A 25,286-nucleotide genomic window follows, 5' to 3' on the forward strand; every position below is an offset into this window, starting at 1 on the left:
TTTGAACATTCAGTTTTCTACACTGGAGTTGAGCTACTGTCACAGAGAGCACATATGATGGGAGAGGAGCATTGGAAAGATTTCTGGAAAATTCCAAATCAATCACAGAGCATACTTTCTTCCGAGCAAGGTTCACCCGGCCACACAGTTACACACATGGCAAAGTTAAAAGGATCTGGGTCTGTCACATTGGGTTGTGAACTTCTTCTACACAATTCATTAATCTAAAGAGTCCAGACAAAACTAAACTATGACATTATTTACAATAAGTCCCACACCTGGAACTCATTCTGAGTTATTTAACCCAGAGTGTATTTTTCAAAGCAATAAATATTTATGCTAATATTAACAAGTACAATTATAATTTACATAACATGTGCCTGCTATTTAAAACAAAACATAAAATAACACTAAAGAAGCTTGTGCCATGTAGTTTCACAACTCACTGGACTGTGTCATCTCAAACCCTGTATGTCATTGTCATAAGCAGATCAATGTCAATAGCTAAGGCCAACATAAAGAAAACTTTGAATTCTACAGTGTGTCTTTAATATTAAGGTCCTGAGTTATACTGAAAAAAAAAAAACTCAAGCTTGTCTGGGAGTTAATGAAGTCTTGAATATATGAAGTTTTATCATCCATTAAAACGATTCTCTTAAGAAACCATAAAGTTATGAAAGTCTCACTATGTTCTATTATTCTGGGAGTGAATTTTGAATTTGGGGAAGTATAAATCTTATATCCTAGAACTGTGGAGCTTGGAGAGAGCAGAGAGACCGTGGACTCTGGGATTCCAGCAGGGCATCCAGAGCTAGCCATCTCGACTGTTTTATATTTGAGTTCCTGGCCAAGTCCCTTAGTCCATAAAGTGTTTTTCTATTAGAGGGCATTCATGTAGCCTCTGTCCTCAGGCTCCTAGAAATCAACCATTGCCATATCTTATTCATTTAGTGAGAAGACGGAGAGGGAGGGAGTGGGTCTGCCTCTTTCCTGATCCCTTGTCTCCAATGAATCCTAATATCAAAGAAGACTAGATTTTGAATACTTGGGTCCTCTTCTCTGACTTTATCTGTTGTTGAGTTAGGTTTTGTTGCTATTTTGAGACAAAGCCTCATTATGTAGCCCTGGCTGGCCTGGAACTTATAGCAATTCTTGTGCCCCAGCATCTTGAGTGCTGGGATTACAACCATGTGATTTAGTTGGTGCTTGCACCTGAAGTATAGCTCTGGGTTTGGATGAGTGTGTAAGCTCGGGGACTTCCCTGCTCCACCAGTTTGTACTGCATCTTAGCTTTGGCCTTCAGTGAGTCATTTGCCTGTGTGTTTTGATCTCCTTTCAGTCTATCACTAGTTCAGGCCTCTGGACAATATCTAGAGTAGCAAGAGAGCTTTGTATTAAGTCCTGTGAGCTTCATTTCTCACACAGCTTGCATTTGGAAAGTAATGCGGGGTGGAAGAAAAATCCTGGCCTATATGTGTATTTTGCCGTTTGATGCTTCCATGTAACCTTAGGATTATTAGGTAATGATCTTAAACCAGGACAACAGTTCATATGTGAACTCTTGGTGACATTACCTTCCTTGCCTTCTAGCACATTCAGAGCCACAAGACTTCATTCAGGTTCGGAATAAATGTTACACATTTCATAACCATCGTTTCCCCCCAAACATCTCGTCCTGTGTCTCTGCCTTCCACTTCCTTATAACATGGGAAGTTAATCCCACTTCTATTCAGCCCAGAACATCTTTGTACCAAGGCAAGTGGACTCTGTCCTGGAAACCAGGGAAGCGGTGACTGTCATTTTCACAGAACAAACCACATAGACTAAAGCATAGTTAATTCAGATTAGAGCAACCGGGAATCAGGTTAAATTGCAGTGCGGATGAAACGGCTTTCTCGTAGGTAAAATGTGGTCTGATTTTGACAGCTCATGTTTCAGTCCCATGGTTCCATGGGCATTTTAATTCAGTGCTAGATGGTCACGAGCAAGTGAATTTAATACTTCTAAATTCCCATAGTAAAGGATGGAAATGGGCTCTTTGGCCGGTGGGAAAACCTACAGTTTAATGAGGTAATGAGTGTGAGAATACTTTATAGACCATGAACATGAGGTAAATGCAATATTCTTTTGAATTAATCATGGATCATAGTAGTATAGCCCAAGGTTCCTAAATTGAACACATGTGCAACCTTGAAACTTTGTGAAGATACTTGAACTCCACCCAGTGCATTTCTAACACAGAGGAAACTTTGTTCTTGGTGTGCTGTTTGTTGACTGCTTTAGATAGATATTCCTCTGGAGCATTCATATGATTCTCCCAAATGATAATATTGTAAAACTTCTTTTTATTATCGTTGTGTGTGTGTGTGTGTGTGCGCGCGCACGTGTGTGTGCCTGTGTGTGTGTGTGTGTGTGCATGCGCACACATGGGCAGTCATGTGTGTGTGTGTGTGTGTGTGTGCACGCGCACACATGGGCAGTCATGTGTGTGTGTGTGTGTGTGTGTGTGTGTGTGTGTGTTGGACAGGGTGGTTATGTGTGCAGCATGTGTGTGCCATGGAGCACGTGTGGAGGTCAGAAGATAGCTTACAGGATAGTTCTGTCCTTTTAACACATGGGTTCTTCAGGTGGAACCCAGATTGTCTGGCTTGGTGGTAAGTGCTTTACCAGTTGAGCTATCTACACTGATCCTGAGGGCAAAGTTATAGGAAGAATGGAGCAGTGTTAAATACATTGTATCTGTATGCTATGGTAAGGGATGGCTGGGAGAAATAGCAATCTGGACATAGAAGAAAGCAGAGCCTAGGGCAGTTATGGTTTCCTGAATAGCATGTGTGCGCATGCACATGGAGAAAGAGAGAGTGGAAGAGATTGGTCCCATGAAAGGAAAGAATGTCTGCTTCCTTTCAGTTCTTAGTTCATCCCATGAAAATGGGGCCACAGGTAGATGAATTTTGTAAAATATCATTTGTTCTTCCCAGAATTCCAAGGCTAATTCTTTTTGTTGTTGTTGTTGTTTCGGTTTTGGTTTTTCGAGACAGGGTTTCTCTGCATAGCTTTGGCTGTCCTGGAACTCACTCTGTAGACCAGCCTGGCCTTGAACTCAGAAATCCACCTGCCTCTGCCTCCCGAGTTCTGGGATTAAAGGCATGCGCCACCATGCCCAGCTTCCAAGGCTAACTCTAATCCATTCTTTCACAACAGCTTCCTCTTGGTATGGATGGGAAAAAAGAAGATGGCAGGAAAGTGTGTCTTCCTCATTTTACCAAGATTCAAGGTACACTGTTCATTCAGTTCTCATACAGTTAGGTCCTCAGGACAACTGTTTCTGTCTGGCTTCTGGGGAAAGTGCCTTAGCTGCCTTTTAGCCAACGGATGAGGGTGCCATTCAACATATCATTCTCCAAACAAAGATAATCTCTTTTCCTAGGAGCCATCTGACATATGATGGGGCTTGGAAACCAATAACTAACTGCTCAGTTTGGCGGAAACAAGAACTTTATAACCCAAGTTCTCCCATGTCTTGTAGTCAAACTCATTTATTTATTTTTCATAACAAGATGAGGTTGCTTCATCTGTAGCCACTTCAGTTTTCCTATGGGCTATCCTTCTTCCAATGCTGAAGAACCAAATTATTAGTGGGGCAAAGAAGCCTTGTTAATGAGGTAGAAATCTAGATTCAGTGGAGGAAGTAAGAGCAGCCAGAAGAACTGGGTTGAGCCATCCATATTTATGGGGAATCATAAAATCATCAGCAGGGAGGGGCTTTGTCTGCACTAAGCAGGGAGGATCATCTGGCTGTAGAAGATCACTGCCAATGGCAGCTGGACCTTCCCTGCCAGCAGCCGGCCTTCCTTGCTGGGGGACTGCTTTGTTTATTGCTTAATCTATCACTGTTGAGCTGCCTGCCTCAGGGAGTCTCAATTTAAGATAGATTGAAAGGTAGTATCTGTCAATTGAATAAACACAGATGGTTTTCCACAGCAAAAATTGATTTTTTTTTCCTTCGCCAAAGACATAAGTGCTAAACGTGATTATCTTTGGAAGCCGGGCATGAAATGTCTCGGTTCCAGCCCCTATGTGTTCTGCCCAGGCAAAGAAGAGATGCCACGTGGGTCTCAGGTTTCTCATCTGATTTTAGGTTCTTGATTTTAAAATAAAAGTTTTGCTTCCTTAGAGAAGAGATGGGCCAATTATGATTTTCCCAATAAGAAGGCCTAGCTCAAGCCATTATTTAATCCACTATATGTTTTATCAGTTTTGGTCACTGGCTGGCAAAAACTCCCTCCAACTCTTTCATTTACAACTCACAAGGAAGTAACAAGATTTTCCTTAGAACACACAGCAATACCCAGACCTTGATCTTCTCATTGTTTGTCTAGTAGCTAGTAAAGAGACACATTGTCTGTGCTCCGATGTTGACTGAAGGAGATGAGAAGCTGAATCCTGTTCCTAAATCGTCTTTAGAAACAGGTATAAGCAGAGTGGTTAAAACTACTACTTTAAGTTCCATATGACAGAATTTTAGACCTCCAGAAGGCTGTCTATGTTAGCAACTATACAGGCAATGAGCCATTTGTGTTCAAGGGTTTTGAAGGTTTGAGGCAAAAGAGCAAAGTTGGGACACTGTTATCTCAAGAGAGCAGGCGTGTGAAAGTTGAGGAAAAATGAAGGGCAAGAATTCCCTTTGACTAATGAGAAGACCGGACCACACACTTTCTTATCTATCCTTCAGCTCAACTTATAAAACCCTGTAAGCTCATGGAACTTTATTAATGTGAATGATGCCGAGGAGTCCCTGAGTAGCAGAACAACCTAGCTTCTTTCACTCCGCCATGTGCACAGGAACATGGAAGAATGGTTGAGGGGATTCTCCAAAAATTTACAGTTGTAAGAGAAGCAGAAGTATATTAACTGTTAAGGAGGTGGGCCACATACATGCTTTCAAGACAGAACTGGTGGAGACTCAGAGAACCTTAGCAAGAGAAGGGACTTAGCTCTCTCTTCTCACTCATGGAAAAAGGAGCCTAGATGGGGAAACCAGATAGCCAAAGTCATAGAGCTAAAAGTGGGATATTAAGACCTCCACTGTCTGTCTGTTTTTTTTTCAAACAGTAAAAAGTAGTTAGGGGCTACCAGAAAAGCTGGTGTTTATAGTACATAAGAGCCCAGAGAAAGCAGGAGTTGGAGAAGTTTTGTTCTAACTGTAACCACAGATCCTGACACTGCTTTGGTCCTAATGCCTAATGCTCCACACCAGCCAATACTTCTCCACCTCAAGCCACCGAAGGCTTTCTTATATGTGCTATGTGCTTGCTGTTGATCTCCCACCAGGCGGAGAAAGCTTGAACTAAAATTGCCTTAGGATTTAAGGGATACATACTAGGAGACACTTGTACAACTTGAATTTAGATTCAAGTGGGTCCTCATATTCACAGTCTGTCAGGATTGGCCCATATTTTGAGTTCAGAAACAGTGAAAACAGGATTTCTCAAATAAGACAGTCCCAACTGTACTCCAGAGCCATTTCTATGACTTTAGAAGAGATGGCGCTATTAATCCAGTCTTTTTTTTTTTTTCCCTGCATGTGGGCTATTTCACACACATTTTAAAGTGGAAACAAATATGTACCCTTTTTGGTCAGTTCAACAAATTAAGATTTCTGTGACTCTTTTTTTTTTACACATGTTCAGACACAAGGTCACATTAGTAAAATTATATTAATTTTCTTTGCACACTTTAGGGGAACTATACATTCAATATAAACATGATTTTATTTTATTTCTGCACAGAAAAAAATTCTTTCTTGTATTGAAACTACTGCTTTACTACAGCAAAGAAAGTTAACCCTAAGCAAATACATGTATAACAAGAACAAATGCCATACTTTATACATTTGTAATAGTTAGTGCTTTGATAAAATGAGCATTTTTTCCCACAAAAAGATCACTCTTCTATGGTATAATGACACTATAATGACCAAAATTGAGTTAACAGGAATCCAAATTTCTATGAAATGGGAAATCTGGGCATAAGCCATTGCTCCATAGCCATACATGGGTCTACATTTGGTTGTTTTTCGCCTTAACATTTTCTATTGAGTGTTTCCTCTGTGTCCTCAGCAACATCCTTGAAAAAGTCAATATTTAGCGGTTTGTTTTATATTACACTGGCTTCCAATGTTATAAATGGAGTCCATTCCTCACACATGGGACTCTTTTTTAGAGTTGGCTTTTCATTTTAGGAATGTAAATACAAGTTGTCCCTTGGTTTACATATTATAGATATTTCTGGAAAAAAAGAGCCAAGCCATGTTTTGCAAGCAACCAGCTTCTGTTTAAAGAAAATAACTCACAGAGCAGATACCCAATACATGGCGTCTTGGCTCTCTTTTTTTCATATAATTTCTAAGACTTAATTGACCATACTTGCCTAGTGGGGCATGGTGCTTTGAATAATAATTTCCAATTTGTTCCTTGTTTTTTTAAGGAAGATTTGATCTCCATCAGAAGAAGCTCTCACAATTGAGATGGAAAATGAAGCCTGCTGGCTTACTTTGAGATACAATGTTGATTGATGCATTTGGATATCTTTCCCATCTGTCTGTATCACTCATCCACCTGAAGAGTCTTCAGACAGTATAGATACAACAATCAATTCCAGGGCCCCTGGGTATCTGTAGAACAATACCAGGAGTTCCTTAAGAGACCAGGTTGAAGGTTAGTCTAAACATACCCTTCATGACAGATATTTCCGTTGATGAGGCTAAAGGTAGCCGAGGGGTTGGTGCTCTTGAAGGAGGTCATGCAGGTGGTACTTCTGCCCGTGCTGTGGGACCTGTTCATCAGGCCGGGCTGGCAGCAGAGAAGTTGAGTGTTGAACTGCTTCCTGAAACTCTTGCTCAGCAGATAAAGAGCAAAGGGGTTCACACAGGAGTTGGTGAAGGCCAGGAGACGGGCACAGATGCTGGTGACAAAGTGGAGCATGGAGGTGTCCACCTCAGAGTAGTGGTAGGAGCGGTACAGGTAGATGACATGGTTGGGGAGCCAGCAGAAGGCAAAGAGGCCCACAAACACCAGTACTGTCTTGGCAAGCCGCTTCCGGGATTCGATCTGAACAAGAAGAGAGGCAGAAAGTGAGGAAGTGTTAAAGGTATGAAGACAGAGATAGAGAAATGGGTGAGGGAGCAGAGGCATAGAAAGTATAATTGGAGATGATAATGAGAGAGGGGGGAGAGACAAAGACAGAGAGATAGATATACAGACACAGATACACACACACACACACACACTGACACACAGAGAGATGGGGGAAGGAAGCAAAAAAATCAGAAACACACAGATTGACAAGGCAGGAAGCAGAAACCTGTGTGGTAAAATAGTTAGAACATGCTGCGGAGAACAGATCTTTAAACAAAGTTGATTACATGCTTGAATGGACCGCACAATGAAATTCTAGTAAGTGCCCTCTTTTTCCTCCAGAGAACATTGGGGCAGTTTATCAGTCATTCTCCTTCATGCCTTTCTTTGCTCTACAGTTAATTATTTCTTATCCCCTCTGATGCTCAAAACAGCAGCCAGCTTTATTCTTCCTCATTGGCCAAGCTGAGATAAGTCTGTATTATTATTTTTTAATCTCTAGCTATTTCTGGACTACACAGTGTGGAAGGTGATCATGCAAAGTGGAATGAACATCTCTCTTTTGCACTTCACTCCCTTTGTGACTTCAGGGGGGACTTCTTTCTCATTAAACAATTTAGGGTACAGTGGCTATCTACTTACTAAAAGGCTTTTCAAATAGGCAGCCAATTGCATCGTCAACTACCATCTCAACTTGCTAGGCAAAGAACTTTGAAAAGGGAGCCCTCTAAATGGAGTCAGCTATTTATTTCCATGGAGTTGGAGGTCTTTTTGTTCTACCATTAAATATATCAAAGATCTACATGTAAGCTGCAGAGGGTGGGGAAGGGCAAAAGAACTGCCTGGGGTTGGAGAGATGGCTTGCAGAGTGCCTACATTCAGTTCCCAGCACCCACGTGGGTATAAGGTTAGTCTCATGGGATTTGGTACGTTCTTCTGACTTCTCTTGGTACCAGTCATGTTGGTGGTATACATAAATTAAAATACATAAATATTTTTAAAATTAAAAATACTAACAAGGAAAGAAAGCCAGGGCCTTTAGTTTCTACCCGTTGTCCCTCCAATATGTTACTCTTCACTCTATCTTCCATAAACCTCTACAATTTTATCCTAGAGGAAACTGAATCCATAGGAAGCACCTACCTGCTTCTTGACATGTATATTGCCTTCCACGGGAAGATTATAGGCGCTCTGAATCAGATTTCGGGCAATGAAGTAGTAGTAGACAGAGATGATCGCCAGTGGGATAACGTAGAAAACCAGAAAGGAAGCCATGGAATGGATTTTAGGGTGCAGCTCATTGGAGTGTGGGTAGGGGGCACAACTAATGAAGGTTTGGTTGGTATCTTTCACATGGAAGGGGTGGAGGTCAGAAAACACAGCCTCTGGGATGGCCAACAACATAGAGATGATCCAGATCAAAGCAGCTTTGAGACAGATCTTCATCAGGGCATGGGATGCCTGGATATCCATTGGTCGGACAATGGCTTTGTACCTGGGGCAGCACAAAAGAAAATGATTCTCTTTAAGTTACACATCATTATGGATGATAGCAGAGCCAGGACCAGGGTGTGGCAAGTTAGGCTGCTGAGGTGCAAAATTTAAGGAGGTACTCACCCTTAAGTTCATGTAAGTGTTTACTCTGAGTTCTCATGACCCCCGAAGTGAGTGCCTTCTGAAATTTGGCACCCTGAACGTGTCCCTTGGCTCATGCTCTATAATGGATGCCTTAAGAAGTAATATTCTGTCCTTTTTCTTTCCCCTCCTTTGTCTCTCCTTTCTCTCTCTTTTTAGCTTAGAGGTTTAAATCATGTTATGTACATTTCCCCCATTTTCTTTGTTTAAATTATTATCTAATGCAATTGGTATCATTTTTTCTTCCCTTCCCTCCTTCCATATACCCCCTCTCATGCATACACGCATGCACATGCCCACACACATACTCATCCCCACCTGTTTAACTATATAAGAGAATGTGCTCAGTCCATTTAGTGTTACTCATATGCATAAAACTTGAGAGCAGACCACTCAGCATTGAATAACCAATTAGATGAAGTCTTCCCTGGAAAGTCTACCCTTCTCCCCAGCATTCTTTATATGCTTGGAGTTCTTTGTCTATGTGTGGGCTCCCATGAGATTTCCTCTTTAAAATTATACATATTTATTTATTGTACATAATATTAAATTTCAAAATATGTATACATTATACAAAGGCTAGATTGAGTAATTAGCATATGCATTATCTGACATAGTTATTTGGTTTTGTTTCTGTGAAGCCTATTAAAAATGACTGAGTGATTTCCAAGCATATGATACATTGTTAACAACTGCAGTCACTGTGCAGCACAATTCACCCTGTCTCTTGATTTTTGGAGTTCTTCTCAGAAAAACTGATGCTCCTTTCATTTTTCTTAATAAATTGCAGAAATGAATAACAAAGCAAATTGCTACCTAAAGAGAGATATGAAGACAAGGAGCTTGTTTATATTTTATAAAATCTTCATTTTGAATATTCACATCCAGTTCTAGGAATCTGAAGTCTCTGGATATTTTCAATATTTCTCTTCTTTCTTCCAAAGAATAGGAATGAATAGGCCATTGAGAATGCTATAGCCTGAAGGAGGCCAGTAATTAACAAATTAATCTTTGCTTCACTTTCTTACCCCTTTCCTTCTGTCCAAAACCCCCTACTGCTTTGTGAGGTACCTGGACCTCTACTGCCTTAAGTTACTCTGGGAAACAGACACAGGCCTGAAGTCTAAGGTACAAAGGTTTATTAGGGGTGGATACCCAAGCTAAACCAGCTGATGGACTATTTACTCGGGTACTAAAGAGTTTCTCTTTCTCTCAAACATTTATCCAGAAAATATAGCTAGTTAATGATTGATGATGAAAAGAAAAGGTTTTACTGTCAAAGAAATGATCAGAGCAGCTGTGCTTGAACTCTGGAAAAGATAAATAAACAGAGTAGACGGACTGGAAGGAAAAGAGAATGAAGCAGACGGAGCAGAAACAGATGATGTGGTCCTATGTCATAGAGGGTCCTTGTGTTCGGATCTGTGAGCTACTTTTGAACATCCAGTCTCATGTTATAATTGGGAATATTCTCTCATTGGCTTTTCTCTTGAGTTACTTTGAGTGGCTTTTGTTCTTCATGACCAAAAGAGTCTTACATGAGACAGTCGACTACAATGGCCATTTGCAGTTGTCACCATTATTTCCAGGCTTGCTTCCCATGTGTCATTTTGACACCCTTAAAAGAGTAAACTGCATCTTTAAATTGTACTCCAGAGACAGGTACCCAAGTGCTTATGTCTCTATTGTACCTCTGTTTCCCTCTTTCTCTTCAGGCTCTATTCCACAGTCTCCATACATGTGGACCCAATCCTCCTGCATTCCAGCTTAAGTAGCATCTTGAAGATATTGCAAAGTAATCAATGCCTTAAACACTTCCATTCTTTCTCCCAATCTATCTAAAATTTTGATAGGGTTATCAGCTCTTCTCATTTTAAAATAACTATGCACTGTCTTTAGATAATTACCTAAGATCTGTGGTACTGAGGATTAACCCAAGACCTTACTCACGTAAGCTACATGAGCTCTGTATAGAACCTTAGATTTTTTAAAATTACTTTTCATTTTGAGACAGTCCGCATAAATTTCCTGGGTTTGTCTTGAACATTCTATATAGCTCAGATAGACTTTGAATTTTCCAACTCTCCTGCATCTGCTTTCTGAGTAACTTGGATTATAGGCTACATCATTCAGCCAGATTTGAGTTTATTGTTTGCTAATTTTTTATTGGTATGACTTTTCTACTTGATTTTTTTAAAAATCAGTTTTCTGAGACCTGAAGATTCTGGCTTCTTCTCTCCATTTCTTTCTGTATCATGTAAAATGTCTCAAGTCCCTCTTTTACCCATGTTTAAGTAGAAGCTCAGCAAACACTTGCTATTGGTTGCCAAAATATATCTTGCAGGAGAGTCTCTTAGTCCCACATTCTCACAAGTGAGCATGAGTGCAACAACCACCTCATATCCAGAAGGGAGCATTTCACGGGACTCTTCGCCATCATCTGGCTTCTACATTATTTTAACCTGTTCTGAGATGCCTCCTGAGACTTGGACATGGAAGTTAACATAGATGACCCATTTAAAGATGAACATCCAACAGTTATTCTGAACACTTGTATCAGTTATGAATCTCTGCATGGAATACAACCCACTGAAAAAAAAAGAAGTTTTTCTGACCAAGGCTGAGAGCAGCACTGATCTATGGATATAAGCATAACTATATAATTAATAATTTATTTATTTTTATTTTATGTGTAGGAGTGTTTTGTCTGCTTGTACACTGAATGTGTGCCAACTATCCATGGAACTGGATCTGGACCCGGAGTTACAGACAGTTGTAAGCTGACATGTGAGTGCTGGAAAACAAACCTGGTCTTCTGCAAGGGCACTGAGTGCTCTTAACTATACAGCCATCTCTCCAGCCTCAGATTTAGAAGGTAGTTTGACCCATCTATTTAAAGCAGCAATACATTCTCTGGGGTTCATGATCTTCACAACCATCAACTTTTGAGCAGGTTCCTTGTGCCAGGCATGAATCCTTTCTGTGGATAAATCCTCAACCCTAACCACAAAAGGGTTAGTTACCTCTGGGACAATCATTACGTTATTGCACAGCTGGGGGCATCTTGCCTGTCAGGTTAATACTGTAGCACACAGGATTCAATGCTGGGTAATTCTACTAATGACTTTGCCCCCACCCTACCCCACTCAAGTGGCCTTCATTGTCACCTCTGGCACTAGAAAACTAGGCAGTGTGGAGGACATTTCAAGCTTCATTTCTTTATGTTCTGCAACCAAAGTATGTGGTCTCTTAAGCAATAGGGTCTTACCATCTAGCTACAGTTGCAATGAACATTATCTTCTAAAATGTGCCAGAATATTGATTTGTCTCTCCCCACCACATTCAGATTCTGGTTAAATGTTTTGGCCAAGAATACTGATCATATATGTAGCCAATCTGATGACTCAGGACTATAATACCACCTACTTCAGGAGCTGAGACAGGATTGCGAATCAAAGTTTAGTTTCATGAGTGCATTGGTGTTAAGATAAAATTAGATCAGTCATATTTTTCAAACTTTTAAATACAATTAAAGCATTTTTCTGGACCTCTGAGAGTGTGTCTTCAGCATTGGATCATGTACCTGCTCTGTTTAAAGGAAAAATTACCCTTGCATTTGATATGTTATGGGTTATCTTCCAGATTATCTATCAAAAAGGAAAAAAAATCCCCTTTGTAACTTTATAAGCACCTTGTGTGAATACCTCATCACTCCAAAACCTCTAACCCAATGGCTTTCTTGCTTTCACCTGAATCAATGATTACAAATGGGCATCATCTAGACACATTTCTGCTTTATTAGCTGGCCTTTTATCTTTTGTTCATTAATTTTAAAAGAAAGGCTCAAAAGATGGTTCATTCAGGCAATGCTTTTTATAGGGAACCTGAGTTGGGTCTCATGTCTGATAGCTCATAATTGCCTGTAAATTTGCAGCTCCAGGGACTCTTGACACTGTCTTCTGGTCTCTACAGTCTCTCCCATGCACATGGGACACATAAACTTATGCACGGGATGGGGCACATAAACTTATGCACAGGCACATACATACACATTTTATAAAATAAATAATAAAAATGGTATAGATTTATGTATAGCTTTAAGTTCAATGAATTATGTATCACCACTGCTCTAATTTTCTTGCTAAAATTGTCCTTGGAAGACTCTTCAATATGCTTTCTATGTTGATATACAAATCTTTCATACTTCAACATTTCCTTTCTGTCTGGCATCATAATGTATTTGAGGTTCATGTTACACATTTTTTACTTCAGATGTACAATTAACCATTTCCTCAAGAGCTTCTATGTTTTAAAGAGGGTATAAATTTGTATGTTTTCTTACTGTACATGTATATTATAAAACAACACAGGTGCATGCTCCTATTTTTCGGTACTGAGTAGTGTTCCCAACTAGCACAATGGGAAGTGCCTTTACTGTGTATTTGAAGATGAGTAGTTCCTTGTGTCATTTAATTTATCATCTTTTATATAATGTAAATGAAAATCTTCTTTGGTACTTCTACAATAGGGAAGGAAGATTGACTTCAACCCTATGCTCAACTTTTCTTTGTTCATATCACTTCTACCAAGCCTTGGACAGGGAAACAAGGAATACAATTGTATCAACTCTGCAAGTGTTCAGGATCTTCAGCCATGTGCTCCTAGTGCCTATAGCATGATTGGAAGGTATGCACTTCACATGGTGGAGTTGTGTTTCACTGAGAGTTACTACTTTCTGAGCGACAGCCTTGCCCATTCTTAAAAAATTCTTGAGAAAAGGACGTGGATACTTTTCCCCTATGTGTACAGTTCTGCTTCAATTACTTTCTGTCAGATGCTAGCTTCCTTAGGGACAGCAAGGCACATTGACAAGATCCAGGTGAATATATTGGCGTGGGCATTATATAGCAATAAAGTCATATTAAAAAGTCAGACTAAGGTTTAGTTCTCCCTTCTCCTCCTCATTCCCCTTTTCATCTCCAATTACCCAACATTTCCTCCTATTTCACCAATTCCTTCTCTAGTCTTCTCCAATTTGCTTCTTTGTGTCCTTTTCTTTTTTCCTCTACCCTTCCCTCCATCCATCCATGTCCCCGGGGATTCTGCTTTGATCACAAGTCTATGTTATAAGTCAGAAGAAACTAGAATATATTAAGATGGGATGAAAAGGCGCACCGGAGTGACTAACCTGGAGGAAAAAAAATAGAAAAAGATGACTGTAATGTATCACATACTCAAAACAGAACAGTTGGATCTGCTATAAGGACCACCAAGCTGTTTGCTGAGAAATGGCTCAGAGGGGTGTGTGTGAAGAGGATCTGGGAGGAGTTGAGGGAAGGAAGTGCACAATCAGAATATATCCTATAAACAAACTTCTTAAAGATTCCACTGCTCTATGCTCTGGGTTACAGGCATCTTGCAAGTCAGTTAATAACAGCCTCACATTTCTTCAAGGGGATTATAGATGCTACTCTCAAGGGAAAATAAATCCAGGCTTTTGGAGTTTTGTCAAAGTTCACCAGTAGGATTCTCATTTAAATGCATGCAATGTTGTCAGTTAGCTCAGAGACTAGTTTGTACATTTTGTTTTTCTTCTAGACCAATCGTCTCTGTAGAATGAGCATTTGGTTTGTAATGGGAGTTTAAAAGGGTTAATATTTAACAATTCCTACTGACTACAGCAGGACAAGCAAGGCCTGAACTATTTGAATAAAATAATGAAACAAAAGACAATTTGAATAAATGTCATGTCTTTCTGTGGACAAAGCTTTCCAATCTTGGTCACAAGAGCCAATCAGTTTGTGTCTTTGACACATTAATTTTGTGAAGACCATCCTTTACCTGTTCCAATGTTGACACCAGAAAAATGAAGCCCAGGTGGTTTTAGAAGTGGACAGTGCCTTGTACTATCAGCAAAGTAAATTTACCCATCTATAGAAGAATGAGTCTTACAATATGTATAATAATGAAGCCCCCCCCACACACACACAAGATCAAGCCAGTCAAAATTGCAGAATGGTTGTTGGAGGAGATAATAAAGCCCCACCCCTAGCTGTGGCTGTTGTATTGGTGGCTGCGTGGAAAGGGGAGTCATTTTATTGAGAGTTTGGGAACTGGTAGGTTTCTCATTCCTTATTAGAGAGTCATATGCTCATGAGGACATGAAAAGTTGGTTTTTTTGTTGTTGTTGTTTTAAAGAAAACAAGAGATGAAGTAGAAGGGAGATGTTTTGGGAAGGGCCCAAAGGGAGTTAGGGGAAAATCTGGGGACGGATAAAATCAAGATGCACTGTATACGTGTATAAAATTGCCAAATAACAAATTTGAAATATTGTTAAAATATCAATGTCATTGTTACTAAAGATATGGAGACTAAAGAAAATGGAGAGTTCTACCTTGAAGGTGATGAAAGAGATATAAGATATGTAATGCATAAGTCTTAATTTGATCTGTAATTATTTTAGAAAGCTATAAAAGACTTTTAAAGGACAATAGGGCACATTTTAATTATGGGTTAAGTATTATATGGTATTAAAATTATTTTTAATTTTGTTCAGTATGATAAGATTGAGTATATAGAAGATTGTCCTTGTTCTGAGGAAAAACAATGAAATCAATAGGGATAAAAGTTCAAGATGTTTACTTTTAAAAGCTTAACAAAACAGAATACGGAAAACAAACATAAGTACCCATGCTCATATTCACACATACTACATGGTAAAAGCAAAATCAAGGAAATAGTTATTCTTGAATGTAATCGGGTATTTTAAAATATGTTTTTAAAAATTATCTAGCAGTACTAGAGGTAAAATAATATGTGGTGGTTTGAATGAGTATGGCCCCATAAGCTCTCATATTTGAATGGTTTTTCCACAGTTGATAGAACTGTTTGGGAAGGATTAGGAGGTGTGACTTTTTGGAAGGAGGTGTGTTGCTGGGAGCAAGCTTTGAGGTTTCAAAAGGCCACACCATTCCCAATTACCTCTCCTCTTTCTTTCTTTCTTGTGGATATTATTATTATTATTATTATTATTATTATTATTATTATTATTTTCTTTATTTACATTTCAAATGCTATCCTGAAGGAAGAGAGGCCCCTTGTTCTTGTGGATATTTTTAACATGTAAGCTCTCAGCTATTGCTTCAACACCATGCCTACATGCCTGCCTGCCTGCCTGCCATACTCCCTGGCATGATGATCAAGGACTCATCCTCCAAAACTATAAACCTAATCACTCTTTCTTCTATAAGTTTCCTTGCCCATGATGTTTCTTCACAATAATAGAAAAGTAACTAAGACATAATGTCAAATATTTTACTTTATGTCATTAAAGGAAAAAGCCTCTGCCATATGCACAACATTATTAAATTATAATTGAAACATGATTGAATGTATCATATCTGCTCAGCACCTATACCAAGAGCAAGGAAAGTCACATTGTTCTCTTGGGTTTGTGACTTTAATATCATGTACAACCTGTGAGGTTTTGTTGTGTACTTTTTCCATTTCATCAGGACTATTTTTAAGCCACTTGTTCATTTGGGGTGGCTAGTTTAATTAAAACTAGATTATATAGAATACACATCATTTATAGTGGCTGGATATGAGCTGAGAGATCAGGGAAGAGTGCAGCTGCCATTGTCGATGAGTGCACTGTTTCTGATGCCTGAAGGACACCTAGTAAGAGATAATGGGATAGAGCAAACAGGGAGTGAACCTCAGTTTGGACACTAATGTTTAATTCATCCTTCCTTTTAAATAGAAGCCAATATAAATAGAAGGCTTGATACTTTCCTCCCTTATCTATCAGACAGCTCTCAGTTCCCTCTCCAGGGCATCCATTGTACCATATGAAAGTTTCCAGAAGATGTAGTTAAGGTTTAGTGGACTTTCTAGGAGTCTTCAGCAGATATCTTCCCGTTTTGGGAAGAAGCAAGTTTTAAACCTAGGTTAAGGAACTGGGTCATGATCCATATTGTGAAGAAGGCTGTTTCTTAGCAAAGGATTTTTAAATTCCTCCATTATTTGGGAGCAAAGGCCTTAGGTAGCCATATTTCTACATATTTACTTTCTGCTTCAAAGTCTTGCTTTGCATCCACCATGTGGGAATATTTTTGAAATGTATATCTGTATTTGTGTGGATATCTGTGTATATGTTCATCTGTGTGTACACCGTGTGGTGGCCAGAGACACATGGCCATGTCTCCCACAGTAGCTTTCCATCTTATCTTTTTTTGAGGCAGAATCTCTCACTAAATCTGGAGCTTACCAATTGAGCTAGACTGGATGACTAGAAAGCCTAGGGAATCCTGTCTTTGTTTCTCTAAATGTTGGAATTACAGGTATAAGAACACATGCTTTGGGTCTTGGATGTGGGTGCTGGGGATCTGACTCAGACTGAGCCATCTCCTCAGCATCCATTAATATCTTTTTGTGTGTATAGATTTCTGGGGACTAATTAGATCGATTCCATAGGGGATCACCAGCACCATAGTAACAGAAGCTAGTGAGCTGCTTACTATGGTCAGGCTCTTGTGTATGGTTGATTGGGCTATGCTTTGATTAAATGATCATGTGTTGTCCACACAGCAATCCTGGAGGGCAGACAGCGCTATTGCTGTTCTTTAACAGATGAGTAAGCTGAGGCACAGCAACTTATCCAGGTCTACCAATGTTAAACATTAACGAAGCTTTAGAGTTTGAGCCTATTTAAGATGACTCCTAAGAATATCACCAGCCAGATAGCTTCCTAATCTGATGGTCCTGTGGTTGATCATGAAACCTGGGATTACTGATCTCTCTCTCTCTCTCTCTCTCTCTCTCTCTCTCTCTCTCTCTCTCATGCACACACACACACACATACACACAGAGTCCCATATGGCCTGAGACTTAGAGTGAACTCTAAGATCTCTTCTATATTTAGAAGAGCCAGTGCCCAAAAGGGTCATCTGAGTGAGAGCCCAGAGTTAGGTTTAAAAAGAAAAAGGCATTGGGATCAGTGAAGAACCAGAAGGCTACAAGCTAGAATGCTGCTGGGATGTTGCCAGGAATATTTCAGTCAGAATGATATTGATTCTGGGAGATGAGACTGAGTGTGTAGCTCAGTTGTGAAGCACCTGCCTAGCACATTCGAGGCCTTGAGTTCAGTTCTCAAGACTACAGAATGACGGTAACATAGCCCTCTGATTCTAGGATGTGAGAGCTGTAAAATCTTAGGGATAAAGTGGAAAGAGAGAAGTAATCAGTTATCGGACATCTTATAATGCTTTCTCATAAGGAATTGGGCACCAACTGAACCTTGGGCCAAAAATGAGTTTCATCAAGATGATCTAATTCCAGAGTTCAATGCTAATCTTATAAGGGAGCCTGTCAGAAGGGGTATAAGCAGGCTGAAATATTGCCCTTGCTCTTGGTTACATTTAAAATGACAAAGGAAAGCAGTTATCCAGTTAAACTTCAATAGGTACGTGAGCATCTTGGCACAAGCTGCTCATGGATCATTTTTCAAAAACTTTATGGAAGGATGAACATATATTTAGATCTTGTTATACTTCTCACCAGTTTATGAGCCCCAAAGTTGGAAGACCATTTCCAGATTCCATTTGCACATTGCAATCAGGCATAGTGAAATCACTCTACCTTGCAGTCTAGGAAATACACAGAACAAGACAAGTCCTATTGACAATGTTTACCCGTGTTCTAGGGTAGACTAGATTACTAATTCTGGGTCATAGATTGTCTTCACCCTAAGCAGATTCAGAGGGGAAGATGTGGATTAAGTAAAGAGAAAGTCACCAGAGAGAGACAAGAAGGGAAAGAACAAGGGACCACTTGAGAGTGTCTGGGGCATGTTGCAGAACTATGCCAGCCAAGAACAAAGTGCCTAACCCACCAGTCCCTAACCCTCTTTGAGCCCCTTTGGCTGAGAATTGCATAGGTTGTTCATTCTGGGATGGCCACAGCCTGCCCCAAACCTCCCTTAGGCTCAGTGATTGGCTTTACTCTGAGAGAAGAAGCCCAAGTCTTCCAGCACACAGCCTCTACCTACAGCATAAAACCTCCTGGTCAATTTAGTTTATCTAATGCATATTTAAACATAGAAATATCAGAGACAATGATTCGTTTTAAATATATTTCATATTACTTGGGCTAAAAATATAACTTCTAAATTACCTTAATAAAGTGTCTTACGACTCTTTTCCAAAACAAGATGTATTTGAGGTCAAAAAATCATGGCATATGACTCATTGTGTCTAATTATAAAAGTTTAACAGCAATATATTTAAGTACACTTTGATGAGAAGTTTGAGAAGTAGTAAGGGGGTGACTGCGCTTTGTAACTTCTTAGGTTGGCATTGGTAGTGTTGGGGAGGTCTTATTGTGTAAGGAAGAAGCCTAAAGCAAGGACAGGGATGAGGTGAGGCCTGGGAACCCTGGACTCTATTTACTTCGTTAGCAATTTATTTTGTTGTTGTTGGGTTTTTTTTTTTTTTTTGGCCATTTTGTTATTCAGTGAAAACTCACATTGAGCATACTGAATTAACTCAAGAAAGAAGCACTCATTTGACACTAAATGATTAAAAAGGTCTCTAGTTTGAATTTTACAATGTAAGAGATGGATAGTCTTGAAATGTTTTCTGTCATTAAAATCTAAATCTAACTTTAATGCAGTTATGCCTGTATCTATTAGCATCCTCAGTCAAATGACTTTGGGCCTCATGCTTGAGAAAGAAAGTATAATATTCTACGAAATACTTTTCAATAGTTACTCTTACCTTTAAAAAATCCTTATTACAATAAAAGGATGTAAGTACTGTTTAGCATTTCTCTCTCCCCTCACCTCATTCTCTCTGTTGCTCTCTGTCTCTCACTGTCTCTCTATATCTCTGTCTCTCTGTCTGTCTCTCTCTGACTCTGTCCCTGTCTCTCTCACACTCTCCCTCTCTCTCCTCACCCCTCCTTTCTCTCATAACTCTTACAAATGAAAGAACTGACAGAGTGGCTAACTTTCCCAAGGCTATATTAACAAATGGCAGAGCTAGAATCTGAGCAGAGGCCATCTGAGACCAGGCTCAGATCTGAAGAATTGAATGACTCCATTTTCTTCATTGGGTTCCATCCCCAGTCCTTCCAACCACACCCCTACACACACACACACACACACACACACACACTTGCCTTGAGTCAGTAAAGAGATTAACAAGGAAGGTGGATGAGAAGCAGTAAGTTAATTTGAAAGACTTTTCACTTGAAACAACACAGTGCAAGCATCCTAAGAGCTCAGTATAAGACAATTAGAGAGTGAAGAATCCTACAAATGAAACAAGAATCACTCAGCAGTCTTAGACATGATGTTTTGATATAATTCTTCCCAATGTCTTTTTTCTTTGTCTTCTTTTACAGGATTAAAAGTTGACTTTTTGTGTATCTTTTAACATCAGTATGTCATGTAAACATTTTGTGATATCACACAGATAGATGCCCCTCCAAACATCAGGTCATACTCTGCAGGCACTAGCAAGCCTTTGGTCAGTGCGTTTTTCAAGAAAGTCTGGTAATCTCAAGGGAACAGAGTTTCTACTTCTTCATGTGCCTCCACCAATTAGCTCAAATGAAACAACACACCCCCAACTACCCAGAAAGCAGCATGTCTGGTAAAACACAAGCACACATCTTAAGTATCTACTTTTGCAGGGTCCTGTACTTGCAATGAGTTAATGCAAATGGATCCATAAATCTGGACACTTAGCAAATCTTTTCATACACCATTCTGGAAATGAAGAACAAGGATTCAGGCTGGCAAGATGGTTCAGTGGTGCTCAGATCAGATGGTTAAGATGGTACGTGCTGCTCTTCCAGAGAACTCGAGTTCAGTTCCCAACACCCATGTTATAGGGCTCACTTATGTAACTCCTTATGTAACTCCGGCTCCAGGAGATTGAATACCTCTGGCCTCCTTGAGCACCTGTATTCATATCCACATACTCACACGCAGGCATACACACCTACATATAATTAAAAAAAATAAGAATTTTAAAAGAAGGTCAATTCACTCTAGGTCATAAGAGAATGTGGTTTTGGGGGGAAAATGAGGTTCTAACATAATTACATCATTCATCTCTTCTTTTTTCTTCCCTTTAAACCCTCATTGCTCTCTTTCAAATCCATGGCCTCTTTTTTTTCTTTTTTAATTAATCATTCCCCTCATTTACACCTCAAATGATATCCTACTTCCTGGTTACCCCTCCACAACCCCCTAATCCCACATCTCCCCTCTCCCCTTTGCCTGTATGAGGGTACTCCCCTACCCACCCTCTCTTGCCCCACTGCTCCAGCAACCCCTATGCTGGGGCATCAAACCTCCAAAGGACCAAGGGCCTCCCTTCCCATTGATGTTAGACAAGGTCATATGCAAATATGTCTACATACACACATACATACATAAATGCACACACACACATCAACACACATCTGAACTACAACTTTCTCAGTCTGTACAATGTTACTTGTATGGATGTTCTCAGGGTTGACCATTGGTGTTGGATAGCCCCCACTCTCAGCATTCCTTAGCTGACTGTAGTTCTTTGGGTAGGATTGGAGGCCCCATGAGCTTTCCCCTGCCTGGGATAGCATGTCTATTGGTGTTAGGACTGGAGTCTAGATCTGGTCCCTTTTATGCTTACCTTATTTATAGAATAAACTAAAACTAAAACTAGGAGTTCTTCATTCCATTTGCCTGCCATTTCATGGGATTTAGACTAGGAAACAGGACTGAGATGTTCAAAGTGGCCCAGTCTTCTCCTACCATACACTTAGCTAACCTGTCCTCTCAAAGACTTAGAGTCCAGATGCTTCCTATCTCTCTGATCATTTCAAGTCTTCAAAATTTACTAGGGATAACTAAGGAAGTGATCTAGTCAGGCTCAGTTTCCTCCCCCTGTATTTTTCTTTCTTTCTTTCTTTCTTTCTTTCTTTCTTTCTTTCTTTCTTTCTTTCTTTCTTTCTTTCTTTCTTTCTTTCTTTCTTTCTTTCTTACAACTTACTAAACATGTTCCACGAGTTGGATGGAAAGACCTTGGAGGAATCAGCACCATACCCAATGGTGAAGCACAAAGCAGAGGCTGGAATCCAGCTTTGTCTTCAAACGCCTTTCCTTTTCTCTATTGAAACTAGTCCCATCACAGACAACAAAGAACATGCAAGAGGAAATAGCTGGCTGAAAGACTTTGGCTTTGCTCTCAGTTTTACTGTTCTCTGATCACATGCTGCAGAACCCCACATTGCCATTTAAAAACATAGATAATAGTGGTTCTTAATAATCCGAGAATCTCAAGTATATGCTATGACAGAGCCTCAAACCATTACAATACCACAGAGATGTAGAACACTCTCTCTCTCTCTCTCTCTCTCTCTCTCTCTCTCTCTCTCTCTCTCTCTCTCTCTCTCTCTCTCTGTGTGTGTGTGTGTGTGTGTGTGTGTGTNTGTGTGTGTGTGTGTGTGTGTGTGTGTGTGTGTGTTCATCTGTGTGCCATGAGGCCAAAACATAGTGTTTGCAATTCCTCCTCAATTGCAGTCCACTTTGCTTTCTGAGACAGCGTGTCTCACTGACCTGGAGGTCATCGTGTATGCTAGGGAAGCTGGCTACTCAGTCACAGGGTCACTCTTGTCTCTGACTCCCTAGAGCTGGCATTACAGTTGCATTCCACCATGGGCAGCTCTTTATATATGTTCTGGGGATCAAACTCATACTGGCAAGATAAGCACTTGACCAATTGAATTATAACCCCTGACCCCTAGGTTTAGGGATTTTGTATACAATATCCCCTAGTACCTCTTTCTTGAGTAACTGGAACAGAAGCATGGATTTTCCTAGGCACACTCCATTTAAACAAGAAACTCTCACTGTTAAATGACCATTGCAGAAAGTATGCATACAAGTCTTCATTGTGGACAGGAAACTATATTATATGGGACTCTTTGATCAAATCTGGTCTTCTGTCTCTTTTGGTATGGCCATGAACTACTAATGTTTTTTATATTTTAAATTGTTGGGGAAAAGCCAAAAAAGACTAATATTTATGGGATGTGTGAAAATTACACAGCGTTCAAAGTTCAGCATCCATAAATAAAGTTGTACTGGCACATGGGCATGCCCATATGTTTACACATTATCTATAGCTGTTTTCATGCTACAAAGCAGAATTTAGTGGTTGCATTGGAGACCCTATAGTCTTCCAATCCTCAAATGTTTATCATCTGGCCATTACAGAAATGTTTGCCAAGCTCTGGCCTATGTGCACTGAATATCGGAACACAGCTAATGGTCTTGTGTTCTTTGCTTGTCCCCATCAAAGCTGTTCATTCCATCTTTAAATAGAAGTAAGCCTGCCTTCGATCACACAACACTGCTTATTAGCCTTATTACTTCATAATAATAAAGACAATAGGCCACTGAGCCCTGCCATTGGGCTTCTGGTACCAAGCTATTACTGTTCAGCATGCTTAGTCAATTTAGCAGCACATTGAAGTTGGTATTTCAGGCTCTGCTTCGCACTATGAATGTAAACGTTCCTGACCAATGAGGATTTAAAATCTAACTTGAGAGGAAAAATATGCCCCCCCAAAGCCCTTAATGAACATGGCAATGATTTCTGCATAGATCTTTGTGAAGAGCTCTTAGAGTTGATGGCAGTAGATCAATATATGAAGTGCTGCTACCACAATACAGACAAATGTATGCGCCCTTCTAATTAAAACTCTCTTCTATGGAACTATAGGCTTGAAAGCAAGAAGTTATCAAGTTTAATTTCTTTCACTTGAAGAAGACACCAAAGCCAAGAGAAGACCCATAGTCAGTTAGCTGAATCTCCCAGAGCCTAAGGCTCTGGATGCCCAATTGGTGATGATTTCTTATGACTGACCATTGTTTTATTTTTGAGGTTATAATTACATTTCTCCCTTGCCTTTTCTCCTTCTAAATCCTCTCATATTCCCTCCACTCTTCATCAAATTCATGGCCTTTTTTCATTAAATTTTATTTCATGCACATATATTTTAATATTGGATAAGATATATATTGTATAGGAATATATAGTATAATATCCTAAATATAACCTGTTCAGTCCATATAATGTCCTGGGGATACAAACTTGTATAGATGTTGTTTTTAAGGCTGACCATTTAGCACTGGACAACCAATTGGTGTGCTCTTCCTTCCCTAGGGTAGACCACCTCTCCAAATTCCAGGTTTCCCCAGCTGCCTATAGTCCTTTGTGTAGGGTTGAAACCTCAAAGTCTTTTCCCTTTCCACTTTGACATGCTCAGTGGTGTCCTCCTTGTTCAGCTCATATTTAGGTGATCATGTTGGAAAGACTATGGGTGTAGTTTCTGATATTTTTAGGAGACACAATCTCATAGCAAACTCCCCAATCCTCCGGCTCTTATAATCTTTCTGTCCCCTCTTCCACAACATTCCTTGAGCCTTAGATAGTGCAAGTGTTTTGTATATAAAATCTGCATTGTGATTATGTGTGGTTTTCTGTAATGGACTTAATCTATTGCAAAGAGAAGTTTCCTTGATGAAGGGTAAAGATTATACTGTAGGTATAAGGACAAATGCTTGTAGATTATTGCTGTGAATTTGGCTAGTGTAGTAAATTAGTAAGTTTCCTCCTATAACCATGATTCAGTAGCACTGAGTAGTTAGCTAGTTTCAAGTACCAAGCATGTTTTCCCTTTTGCTAAGTGAGTCTTAAATCCAATTGGAGAGCTGTTGGTTATTGCTGAGGTGTATATGCCACTACTGCACCTTCAGTGGCAATGGACATTGGTGTGGTTCATAGGCATCATACCCAAGTAGGACTGTTGGTTGCCTCCTTCCTTTGGATGCTAGCATGGTACCTTCTGATACCATGCAAAGCCAGTCTCCAGAGAAGGGAGAAAAGCATTGCTCTTTATAGATCCTTATATCTTCCCTTAAAACACAAGTAAAGGATGCTTAAATACTGACTGTGTTTGTATGCATCCTGTGATACAGGTCTCCTTCAAACTATCATTTCAACCTTCAATTCCACTTTTGTTGACAACCTTGGAAAGAAATTGGGCTCCAATTCTTCCTCAATTGGGAGGCAGAGGCAGGTGGATTTCTGAATTCAAGGCCAGCCTGGTCTACAGAGTGAGTTCCAGGACAGCCAGGGCTATACAGAGAAACCCTGTCTTGAAAAAAAAATAGTTTGGATCACCATATTCTAGAAAGCATTCCCAAGGGCTAAAGATATGGCTCAGTGGTTAAGTGTTCATGCTGCTCATATAGAAGACCTGGGTTCAATTTCTGGTATCCATACAGTGGCTCACAACCATCTGTAACTACAATTTGAGTGGATACAACACCATATCTGGTATATGAAGCCACCAGCCATGTAGGTGGTACACACACATACGTACAGTCAAAATATCCATACACATTGTCTTAGTCAGGGTTTCTATTCCTGCACAAATATCATGACCAAGAAG

At 39.8% G+C, this 25,286-nt stretch overlaps 1 protein-coding gene across 1 annotated transcript in view; it reads right to left on the reverse strand.

Moving 5' to 3' along the window:
• Nucleotides 1–5,757: 5,757 nt before the first annotated feature.
• Grpr (gastrin releasing peptide receptor) overlaps nt 5,758–25,286 on the reverse strand; it is a 34,208-nt gene continuing 14,679 nt past the window's right edge. The window contains exons 2-3 of the mRNA XM_021188482.1: nt 8,283–8,634; nt 5,758–7,112 (exon numbers count right to left, since the gene is read on the reverse strand). Coding sequence (XP_021044141.1) covers nt 6,726–7,112; nt 8,283–8,634 — 739 coding nt within the window. The 3' untranslated portion in view covers nt 5,758–6,725. The remainder of the gene's footprint in view (nt 7,113–8,282; nt 8,635–25,286) is intronic.

Source organism: Mus pahari, chromosome X, assembly GCF_900095145.1.
Source record: "Mus pahari chromosome X, PAHARI_EIJ_v1.1, whole genome shotgun sequence".
Lineage (NCBI taxonomy): Eukaryota > Metazoa > Chordata > Mammalia > Rodentia > Muridae > Mus > Mus pahari.